At 35.4% G+C, this 12689-nt stretch overlaps 1 protein-coding gene across 2 annotated transcripts; it reads left to right on the forward strand.

Moving 5' to 3' along the window:
- Positions 1 to 1175: 1175 nt before the first annotated feature.
- On the forward strand, positions 1176 to 12373 carry pnp4b (purine nucleoside phosphorylase 4b). Of its 2 annotated transcripts, XM_026283766.1 has the most exons (6): positions 1176 to 1319; positions 3280 to 3452; positions 6349 to 6452; positions 10701 to 10876; positions 10989 to 11179; positions 11848 to 12373. In XM_026283766.1, the coding sequence occupies exons 1-6, from the start codon at positions 1297 to 1299 to the stop codon at positions 12093 to 12095; spliced, it is 915 nt and encodes a 304-aa protein (XP_026139551.1). In that variant the 5' UTR covers positions 1176 to 1296; the 3' UTR covers positions 12096 to 12373. The 2 variants fall into 2 exon arrangements, with proteins under 2 accessions (XP_026139551.1, XP_026139552.1); XM_026283767.1 differs by lacking the exons at positions 1176 to 1319; positions 3280 to 3452 and adding an exon at positions 3555 to 3577.
- Positions 12374 to 12689: the final 316 nt, after the last annotated feature.

Genomic DNA, 12689 nt, shown 5'->3' on the forward strand with positions numbered 1-12689 from the left:
AATAGTAAGCATATTTGTGAATGGTACACTTTTGGAAAATCATGAGCTATGTTCATTTTCAGTTAGAAAAAATGTACTTAACAAAAAGCAGGATGATCTTTGAACTATTAGAACTCAATGAACGAGCAATCACTTTTCTGTCCCTGTTGGTCAGTCTGTGCTTTCCGTGCAGTGGACATCATGCAACTGTTACATAATTTAACATCAGGGCATGTTACTAATTGACAGGAACTACCTTGAACCCCTGGCACAAAAAAGCCCTGATACTGAGCTTGTTTCCTTCAACAAAACAGTAAATACAAAGTCACCATTGAGTAATTTTGTGAAAAACAAGTTAGCTACTTTTCTTAATTGTGGTTTCTCCATATAATGTTCAGATTAGGTTCTTTTCCATATTACAGTAAGTTATCAGCTCAATATCTCTGTGTAGAAATGATGTCTCAGACACCGCTGTAATTGCATCAGTGTATTTGGATTTCGAGTCGGAACTCTCCAATAATACTGAGTCTGCCAATCCATTTCCAAGCCACAGTATAAAGGCTTTGGAGAATTATAATGGACCCTGGAGCTCTAAGCTATAATGTATTCAGTAATCGCACAGCTCAGCAAAGTGCACAAACATGTAAAAGTGGTTTCTATTTACCATAGTATAAGTCACTCTGCCCCTGCTGACAGTCCTACAGATTGATGTGGGTAGACAATATGGTTTTCCCCCATTTATTAGGGGGAAATATTATATTATATGAACTGTTTTAGCATCCTTCAATGGTAAGAAAGTTCTTCCAAAAATAAAAATGTATGAAATTTTTTTCAAAAGTTTCTTTTTTGTGTGTGTGTGTTTGTGTGTATGCGTGTGTGAAGTCATTGGATACCAAAGTTCTTTAGGACTCCAGTGAATTTGACTGCATGGACAGAAACTGTTTAAAATATATTTTCTAATTCATAGAAGATGTGTATGATTTCTATATATTCTTTAAAAACACTACCAGCAGGCTGCAGCTTAAACAAAATGTAGTGCATAACAGCCTGTAGACTAGCCCATGGTTGTCTGCATTTTGAGTAAACTGCATTTATTTTAGCATTTGAAGGTTTCTCAGGAGACAGTGTCTATAATTTCTTGGAAAGGATATGGAGATTTTCTGCTCTCACCATTTATGCAGCCAATGAGACGAGACCTTCTAGTCCTTTGAGAGGTTATTCAGTCTCTGTCCCTTTCTCTCTCTTATCTGTTCTGATAAGACAAGTACACACTTTTTTGCAGGTGCTGTCACCCTATGACTACCTGTGACTGAGATCATGCACACCAAGGAAAACTCATGGTAAATTTTAGTTTTATGCCATTGATATAATTTACATACCAGACAATTTATAAAGCAATTATTATTAAAATCATTATTGTTGAAAGCATATTTATATTTACTATTTATCTAGCTAAAGAATCAGTAGTCAGTGTAATTTGGATTCACAGCTGTTATCTTAGAGTATGATCTTTTATGCATTTAATCAATTCAGTAAGGTCAATAAGAATATATCAGGCCTGCCAAACACAGCTGAGTCACAATATGGAGCAGAATTATCTTTAAATGAGATGCAAATTAAAAAGAGTCTTGACAACGGCATGCTGTAAATTTGTGTTTTGGACTCTTCAAAACTCATACAACTCATGATTGCATTTTCACTGTCATTTTTTCTAGGCATTTACCTATTCAGCTTTGACCACATTATGGCAACTTCATACTTTCAGATTGCTACAAGCCAGTTTTCAAATATCAAGAGGTGGTTTCAATGGTGTCAATTATATTAGTTAATTTACTGTGTGCTTTATTGGGAACACATTTTAATAACTGACTCCGGAAATCTAGAGACGATGATGTGGCGTTTTACAGTGCAGTTGTTGTGAGTGTTAAAGTTAAATAGGCTTGATTGTTCTTACATTAATGTGAAGGTCTGTTCTGTATTTCCATATTGTGTATTGATATTTACACATGCTTTTATCCTAAGTGACTTACAATTTGTGGAATACATCAAGCAATTCATCTTAAAGACGCAAACAGACACAGGAAGTGCTCGTCTTACCAAGTTTCAGGCATTGTTCAAAGAAGTATGCTATGGGATTACTTAAAGAGAAGCAAAGTTTTTTTTTTTTTTAGGATGAAGTCAGACGGTGATGGAAGAGATGAGTATCAGCTTTGAAATTTGTAAGCGAAAGTGTTTATATCTGATCAGAGAACATGTTCCTACTTTATTTACAAAAAAAGTAAAATAGTAATAATAAGTTAACTTGCATTTTTCTTGTTTTCCGGTTGTTGTTGTTCTTAATCTTATTTTTATTATTCTTTATAAAACAAAAATAAACAAAATTTTGTCAGATTTATGTTAAAGAATTACTCCACCCCCTAATGAACATGTTGTCATTAATCACTTAACCCCATGTCGTTCCAAACCCGTAAATGCTTTGTTCATTTTTTGTTCAACACAATTTAAAATATTTTGGATGAAAACCAGGAGGCTTGTGACTGTAAAGTAAAATACACTGTCAAAGTCCAGAAAAGTATGAAAAGCATCGTCAGAATAGTCAATCTGCCATCAGTAGTTCAACTGTAACGTTATGAAGTGACAAGAAATCTTTTTGTACGTGAAGAAAAAAAAAAAAAAAGACTTCTGTGTAAGCCACACCACAAGGATATGTTTTATTTTTAAATGTTAAAACCAAAATGTTATATTCATAAAATGTTTAATTTGTGCAATGCCAGACCTTTTGAAAACATTACTATATTTTTGTTGTTGTTTTAAAATAATTGAATAATATGCATAATGTTAAGATCTTATTAATTAACTTTGTTTCCTGCTCCTTCAGCATATTTCCCCCCTAAAGGAATACTCCACTCCAAAATGAAAATGTTGTCATTAATCATTTAACCCCAAGTCGTTCCATACCCATAAAAGCTTTGTTCATCTTTGGAATGCAATTTAAGATATTTTGGATGAAATGAACGCAGGCAGCGTATGCTCTTCTGTGTCAACCGCGCCATACGGATGCGCTGTTTTCTTTCAAATCAAAGTGTAAATACACGTAGAAACCAGTTGTTAATTAATAATATTGATGCTTTGAATTTATTAAAATTTAGTCGAATTAGCAATTTGGAAGATCATCATGTTTCTCATTGTAAGCACAGACTAATAATCAGAAGCTAGTATTTTGACACTTATCTGACACAATTTGAGCAGTTATCAATGTGACCTGTTCTAATGCATCATTCTTTCTTTCTCCTGACTCAGCTGCTGTTCCTTTGATGACTGCAAACTGACTACAGAATGGCTGCTGAGCAGGACGAGACATAGGCCAAAGATAGCTATCGTGTGTGGCTCTGGACTGGGACTTCTCGCAGACAATGTCTCAAATAAACAGACCTTCCGCTATGAGGACATTCCCAATTTCCCAGTGAGCACAGGTACCGGATTCATGGAAGTGTATCAGAGCTGATTTTCTCTCTCTCTTTCTTTCTTTCTTTAGAAAGAAACAGCTTAACTGCCTGCTGTTCTTCAGAAAAATCCCCCAGCTCCTGCCCATTCTCAGGTTTTCCAGCATCTTTTGCATATTGACCCCTTTCCAACAGTGACTGTATTATTTTGAGGTCCATCTTCTCACACTGAGCACAACTGAGGAGTTGTTGAAACAAACGACAGAAACATTATGTTTCTGTAACAAAACATGATTTGGCATATTCAGTAATAAAGCAAAGGATGGAGTCGGTGGATGTTCTTTTGTTAATTTACCCAGCATGGTCATTTCATTCAGCATGTGGAGTCTATAAAAAAGCCACTAGACAGATAAAGGAGTTGTTGCTAATGCATCGAGCAAATCTGCATAGAGGCACAGAGGTTTTCATTCTGTCCCTCATTGTATTGTATGGTTAACAAATTATGGCCAGCTCTTGGTAATATGAGCTACAAAATGAATTACTACTGCCTATGAATAAAATATCATGACTGGAGCAAAAATAGCCTCTAATATCTGCCACAGGGAGTTCATACTATGATATCTTGGACAGGTTTAAATATTTATATGGTGAGGTGAATAATCTTGAGAAGCATTCGGACGCATCATGATATTTGCATTACCTGAAGCAGGTGTGTGTGTGTGTGTGTGTAAGTGTGTGGGTACTTGAATGACGGCTGAAGAATAAGAGCACTTGTAATTAAGGGAAAGTATAACAAGGGTCTTAGAATCCATTTTTGTTGTCATTCTTTCTCTAATCCACTTCCAAATTGAAATGCGCTGGTTTACGGAGATCAACAGAAGAATGACTGACAGTTTGAATAATGAGAACTATGGATGCCTAGTGCTCATTTTTTAAATAACAAATTCTTCGCATTGCCTGTTGCATCAGTCATAAAAATAACCTAGTGTCAAATCAAATCAAATAAATAAAAATTCAAATCATTTTAGTGTCACTACACCATATAGATGGATGTAAAAAGTCTCCACCAACAAATCATACATACACACACACACACACACACACACACACACACACACACACACACATATATATATATATATATATATATATATATTTAGTTTAGATGTGTATATATACACAACCAATCTAAACCCATTGTTTAAGGTTTAACTTTGGAAAATATGCACTTCTTTTTCATTAAAACAAATGTAGATAATTAGGAATTTTTAAGTATAACAAAATTTTTCTCAGAACTTTTCTCATTACAGTCATTGTTTTGCCAAATTGCATGACAATCTGATCAGGCAGCATGCACCAAAACGTTCAATTTGCTCATTCAGTTTTACAATGTTGCAAGAAATACATTTCACGGTGAGTGTAATAGCCCCCCTCTCTGAGTGAGTTTTTTTCCCCTCAGAGTCATTCATCAACGCTCGTGCAAGAAAAGAGGAATCGGCCCCTGGAAAAACAGTGCTATTATTCCGGCAGAACCTCATTACGCTGCAGGTTTTAGGGCCAAACACATCTCATCAGCCAAAATTCAAGGTTACATTTGCATAAGCTCCCATTCACTTGGCTCAGTCGGGTTGTGTCAAAGTAAGTTCCTGAAGCCACAAACAAACTGTAGCCTCCTACTTGCTCAAAATTTTGCTTCACCTGTTCGTACACTAATGATACACAATCAATCTCACTAATGCCATCCTTGATGACATCAGCAGTCATCCCTAAGCAGTAGATATCAACTTTTCCGATGTTGAATGAGCATGCAAATACAAATCGATAAACTTCCAAATACGACCAAACCAGCAGGATCTCTGAGACTCAGGAATAGTCATTAGTCAGTTAACGTTATATTATAGAAAAGGATTAGATGGCTTCTGTTATCAATAGCAGCATCTGACCCTCTGTATGTTCATTACAGAGAGGCTATTAGATGAATAACCCCTTGGGTAGATGCAATACATTAGGAAGAGAGCAAAGAGTAAATGCTTTACAGCAGGAGGTTTTTAATCAGTTAAAGATACAGTTGTGCTCATAAGATTGCAAACCCCTTGCAGAATATGCAAAATGTTAATAATTTTAACAAAATGAGAGGGATCATGAAAATTGCACGTTATTTTTATTTTATTTTATTTTTTATTCAGTTATAAATAATGAAACTGCTTGCTGTTCTTCAGAAAAAATCCTCCAGCTCCTGCACATTCTCAGGTTTTCCAGCATCTTCTGCATATTGACCTCTACAGTGACTGTATGATTTAGAGATAATTTGATGGACTCATATCTATTATAAAACGTGAAAACTGATTTGCTGCTCAAGCATCAGTAAATGTTTACACCTTTTAAAGATTATTCAGGACAGTACTAAATAAAAAATAACATGCAATTTTCATGATCCCTCTTATTTTGTACAAATATTAACATTTTGAATATTTTGCAAGGGGTCTGTAAACTTTTGAGCCCAACTGCATTTTATCTTCAAACTGCTTTATCACATGGGGTTAGAGCAAATCAATGTAAAAGTGTCTCATTTTGAAAATATTTTCAGACTAAATGGTTTTAGTGTTTGTGTTTGTGTTGTGTTGTTACTCTCATGAAATTCTCACCTCAAGGTTGTATTTTAGGATTTAATCCTGCAATTTAACTGCAATCACAATTTTTTATGATATATAAATTTTGTCTAACTGCAATATTTTATGTAATATTTGTATAAAAATGTATTTATTTATTCATATTTATTAATATACCTGTATATAATGCATAAAAAACTTTTTTCAGTAACACAAAAAAATCTTAATGACCGAAATCTTTATGAATCATATGGTTTATATAGAAAATAAAAATTTGTATATGTTTTTTACTTATATGTTTGTCTTTTTACACATAGTTCCAGGTCATGAAGGATGCCTGGTGTTTGGCCAAATCAAAGGCAAGTCCTGTGTCTTTATGCAAGGAAGGTTCCATCTCTACGAGGGTTACTCGTTGTGTAAGGTGAGCTCAAAAAATAGTTTGATGTCTCTGTCGCATGTACTACCACAGCCATCTTGTTTTCCTTTCACTTAACTGATTCAACTTCATCTTGCCTTTCGATAGGCTTCTTAGATGCATTCATTTGTAATACTTACAAACTCAGATGCTTCTGTGCTTGAAGTAAAAGCTATTTCACAAACCCCATTTTTGGCATTAATGTCTCATAAAGTATGATAGCGTGTGCTTCAAGCGGTGGCCTTGGTGTCTCTTAGCATCACCTCAAGGACAAGTGAACTTGCTGTAAACAGTTCCTATTTGTAAAAACGTTACCTCCTGTATGGGCCATTAACTTTATCTGTCACAATCAGGAGCCACACTGCATGAATACAGAAGCTGAATGCTGAGAATGCAGGTGCGGAGGAGAAACGAACAGCTCGCTGCTGCTGTCCTTCTCATTTCAAAGCAGTTCATTGACATTGTTCAGTTTGCACTTGTAGTCCGTTGTGACCGTGAACCTTATTCTCAGGAGAGAAAACACTTTTGTTTTCCATTAAAAATGGAACTGCATGCATTAACATATTAACTTGTGATATTAATTGTGAATACATTTTGAAATCGGTTGAAAGTCTTAGTCAATTTACATGTTAAGTAAGTTTTCCATGTTAATTTATCCCAGAGTTCAACTAAGCAGCATGCATTATGTGAGCTTTCTTCTTTCTCTGCATCAAAGTCTGTCCAGGGGAATAATTTAACTGTTGCACATGGGCCGGAGAGCCACTTTTTACTAAATTACAGAGGAATCTACAACCTCTTGCCCTGGGGTGGGACTGTCACTGTAATTGCAGCCCTGACAACATGACACAATGCATTACAGTCAGTTGTCATGGCCACCGTGCCCTCTACAGCCAGTCAAGAGCTTTTCACTCTTAATACGCTGCTAGGGCATTAAATCCATCAGCCCCCTGTATTAGCAAACACCAGTCTTTCAAAACACTATTTTGTATTTAATGTCTCAATGGCTGTTGCACATTAAAATTCACTGACACTGCATCCCAATTTGCATAGCAGCCTAGCTGTTTTAAATCAGATGTTGATCTTATCAGTTGTAAAATGTTGTAAATATTTTTTTGGTATATCTTCACCCATGACATTAGCATTGCTAGCACAGCGTACTAACACATGTCTGCCAGGTAAAAAACATTTATTCACCTTTTGCCTAAAAAGACAAGGATTGGGTGGATGAACATGCCAAAGGATTCTGTAAAACTGAATCTAAAAATAAATGTATTTAAAGGTTTGAATTAACCTTGATGCTAATAATAATATGCAATAATAATAATAATAATATAATTAATACTAATAATATTAAATTTTAAGCTTTTTTTATTGTTAGTAATTTTAGTATATAATTATTAGTTGCCAAGAAAACATTTCTAATTTATTTAAGCTTACTTTTTTTCATCCACTAATTATATTTTATTTCAGCTTTATTTTAGTTGCTGAGAATGATTTTAATACTTTTGGTTTTAGTTAACTATAACAACAATGATGCTAATGCAAGATATGCAGATTAATTCTTATGACTCATGCATCGTCTTCCTCTAACGTATCAATTAGTTGTAAACAGCTCAATTAGTGCAGAATTTAAGTATGCAAATTGGGACATACAAATATATATATATGTTGCAAATATATATATATATATATTTTTATTTTTATTTATTTTTTTTTGGTGTTGAAGCTCCTCATATAATAAGCAGTAGCTCGACCAATCTGGTTATTAAATCCTTTGTCAGTTGTGACAGCTGGTTTGTAAATGCCCTTTCAGTCCACTGTTCATTTCCCTTTAGCTGACTCATATCTGAGTCACTGTGTGAATCTGTGCCAACACACTGTGCCTTAAATGTGCACCCCACTCATTTAATTTACAGTTTAGGATGTAAACTTGCTTTCACGTTTGCCCTTGGTAACACAAACAGTTGTTATGGCTTATTTAAGTGATCTCTTTGTTATAGAGAGATATGGTTTGGAGAGTAATTGGACAGTCGAGATTGTTTAGCCCTTCATGACCTCTGTTTCTCTGCAGCAAGTAAAAAAAGCTTTATGGTGTTCAGATGCATTTAGAGCGCTTGTTTAAACTGAAAAGAGGGCGTTCACACAAAATGCATTTTTTTCACTCTACTGCTTTTGCATTGTTTTTCTATGTAAACATGGGTTAGATGTTTACATAGACCACCAACGTTAATCTATTCTCCTGTTTGCTTTGTTTCTGCCCTTTAAGCTGTCTGATATTTCCTAAATCTTCTTATCAGTAAATTTAACCAGCGCTATTTTCAAATCTCTTATAATATTGTTGCATTATTCATCTTAGACTGGTGGTTTTATATACTTTAACAGATTATAATTTCCTTAACAGAAGCTATAAGATATGATACAGGTAAAAAATCTAAATAAAAAAAATCTAATAATATCAGCTCATTGACATTAATTAACATTGCTTGCACATATGAGGAATAGTAGAATATTTGTCTTTGATCTCTAATTTGCTCTAATTTAGTAAATCCAGTGCTAAATAAAAATACAGAGTGCAATGACGTAATCAACAAGTGCAAATTATTCTTAGTGAGTTTCCTCCTTTAATTACTTGTCTTATTACAAAATTGAAATATATGCCAATTCATACGGTGCCAAGACATACAAGATTTTTGTAAAGACATATTCTCATTACTCCATAATAGTGCACATTAATCAAGCTGGCGGTGACGGGTAATCAACAGACCATCTATAGACCTATAATGCAGCACCTATAGACCAATTCCCTCAAAAATAAAGTGATCTGATCTCTGAGAGTTTACAATCCACAAAGAAGTCAGCTTTGATTTAGAGGGTACCAGACTGGGGTGTATTTTCTGAGAATGCTGGTTCACCTCGTTGACCCTTCTGTGTATGTGGCCGTGTTGCTTGTGGCAGCCCCGCACGTCCACCCTGGTTCGTCAGCTGGAGAGCAGGCTGACAGACTGTGACATCCCTATTGAGCTGTGCTATACTGAGCCCGCAAGTTCATTATTCATCTCCTGCTCGCACTGACACCTCCGTTAATGGCTCTCTGCTTTACAATCCTATATTTATCCCATTTAGAATCACTAAAGCTTATTTAATACTAGCCTAAAACTGTGAGGCACTGTAGAGCACCATTGCACATTTAGGCTTGTGGACGTTGTCATATTCACACAGTCTTCTGAAATTCAATGAGGCCCCTTTCCAATGCCATGTTACTGTAAAAAAAAAAAAAAAAAAAAGAAAACAAAAGAAAAGTAATAATAATTTGATTATGAGTAAAAAATTTATAATCATATAAATAAATGTTAATCCAGAGCCATTTAAGACCATTTTGGCACCTTAAGTGAGATCCCTATTGGCATTAAATAAATAAATGTAAATTAAATGAAATGAAAGTAAATTAAATGAATAAATTAAATAATGTATAAAACTATATATTTAAATATAATTGTATTTTTGTTAAATTTCTTTCTTTCTTTTTTTTTTTTACTTTGGTCATGGAAATCATAATATAGGTTATTTGCTGAAGCTCTCATTCGTCTAAAACTTATGTAATTTCAATGTGCATTCAATTTTTTGTATATCTAATCACGGTCTTCCTAATAACATTATGCAAATAATATGTTATGTCAATGTTAAAGGGACAATTTACCCAAAAAAGAAAATGATACCATCATTTACTCACCCTGAAGATATTTGAAAGAATGTTGATAACCAAACAGTTGCTAATGACCATACAATTTTTTTTTCCATACTATGGAAGTCAATGGCTACCGTCAACAACATTCAAAATATCTTCTTTTGTCCTCAGCAGAACAAAGAAACTCATATGAGTTTGGAAGAACTTGAGAATGAGTAAATGATAACAATTCATTCTTAACAAGGCTGTTTGGCCACTCTTTGGTGCCCCCTCCAAATGGTGGTGCCCCAGGTGACCGCCTAGTTCGTCTGTCCCTAGAGAAATTACCCTGTGTTGGAAATTTATATTATTTTCGTATCCAAACTTGAGAAAATGCAAAAAAGGCACATACCACATGCTATTTTTTTTTTACACCTCTGACTTCCATATATTTCATTAAATACGTCTGAACTTGAGAGGCAATGGCTCATTAATTTAAGTTAAAAGTGAAAATGATATACCACATGGTTTAGTCAGAGAGGTTCCCTGCTGTGAGAAACAGCTTGTATTTTCTGTGGAAATTTTTGCAGGTTACATTCCCCATGCGGATCTTCAAGCTGATGGGTGTGGAGACCATTGTCGTAACAAATGCCTCTGGGGGTCTTTGTCAGGATTTCAAAGTGGGAGACATCATGGTCATTAAGGACCATATTAACTTGCCAGGGTTTGCTGGGCAGCACCCACTGTGCGGACCCAATGATGAACGGTATGCAGATAAGGGAGAGAAAAAGAGAGGGAGGAGGTATCTGATATAATTTTACAGAACTTTTTTCCATTTAATGGAAAGCATGGTGTGTTTTCTTTCATCTCTTCCTCAGATTTGGGATCCGGTTTCCTTGCATGTCTGATGCTTACAGCAAAGACCTGAGGAAACTAGTTTTGGACATCACTGCTGAGCTGGGCTACTCTAATTTTGTGCATGAGGGGGTCTACTGTATGGTTAGTGGACCCAACTTTGAGACCATCGCTGAGGCACGCATGCTGCACATATTGGGAAGCGACTCTGTTGGTATGGACACTCACAAAACACAAGAAAAATAAAAGATAATGTTGTCTTCTGTATCTGCCTTTTTTGTTTTACTAAACTTTAGACAATGTGTCTTGACAATTAACTGAATAAATAAGTTAAAGTACTTTTTAGGAATATGAAACTTAGTTCCTCATTGCTGCATCAGTGTCCTCTCTCTGAGGAGTTTTCTTGTGTGTAGTGCCTGTCCTTTAATCGGTCTTTCATGAAAATTATAACTGGTTAAGAATGATGTGCCATACTAGCAGAGGGGAACTGCCATGTTAACTGATGGCGATGAGACCCACCCAGAGTGGCCCACTTTATGTGATTAGTTGAATAACTATCTTGACCATACGATTGGCATAAACTATACTCATCCTTTGTCCTCTGATGAGCTGAATGATGTCTTAGATAATTGGGCTCCTGTTACCAAACGGCTGCATTGTGAGGTATGTGATGCTGGTAAAGTACTGGTCAGTTGCTAGTTCCTGTGTGAGTCCTTCTTCCTGTGTATCCAACAAGACCCCAATATTCATCATTAAGTATTAAGGGAGACCCAGACCGGGTTTGCTTTATTAATGAATCACCTACTGTGCCACAACAGAGATGACTGCCATTTAATGAAGAGTCTCTCTCTGTTTCTCTTTTCCTCCTGCTGCCTCACTCAGGCATGAGCACGGTTCCCGAGGTGACGGTAGCCAAGCATTGTGGACTGCGGGTCCTGGGTCTCTCGCTCATCACCAACAAGGTTTCTCTGGACTACAGCCGTGAGGAGAAGGTGAATCACGAGGAGGTGCTGCAGATCAGCAAGATGAGAGCTGAGATGCTCCAGAATGTGCTTGTAACCTTCATTGCTCGCTCTCATCAAGTGGAGACCATCAACAACAGCAACTGCATCTACTCAAATGCTGTGTAGGGTCCCTCAAACCGGCTGGATTGAGGGCACGTGATGTCATGTGAATCTATAGTACTACAGATCTTGAAGGCTCCCTGTTATGGTTAGCCTTTTAAATCTGGTTGGATGAAAATGTCCATATGTTACTGTGCCTTTGTGGAAGATGTATTTGATCTTCAGAATGTGATTGTTGCGTTGTTACACTATTGTATTTCCCTGACTAAAAAAGAAAATATGTAAATAACCAAAATGTACAATGTAAATAAATCTCCCTCAGTTAAAATTATGTAAAAAAAAAAAAAAAAAAAAAAAAAAAAAACATTTGAATGCTCAGATGGAACATGCATTTAAAAGCAAAAAATAAATCAATAAATAAAACAAAATAAAACACTATACTATAAGAAATATATTTCTATATTTGAATTAAGCATTGTGCTGTGTTTTCAGATTTACATTTATTGTACATTTATACTTTTATACATTTTATCCAAAGTGACTCACACTTTATTCAGAGTACACCTTTGTTTATCAATTCTTGCTTTTCCTGGAAATCAAACCCATAATCTTGGTGTTGTTAGACGCATGCTCTATTGCTTTTGTATGAAGGCCAGACTT

Source organism: Carassius auratus, chromosome 16, assembly GCF_003368295.1.
Source record: "Carassius auratus strain Wakin chromosome 16, ASM336829v1, whole genome shotgun sequence".
Classification (NCBI taxonomy): Eukaryota; Metazoa; Chordata; class Actinopteri; order Cypriniformes; family Cyprinidae; genus Carassius; species Carassius auratus.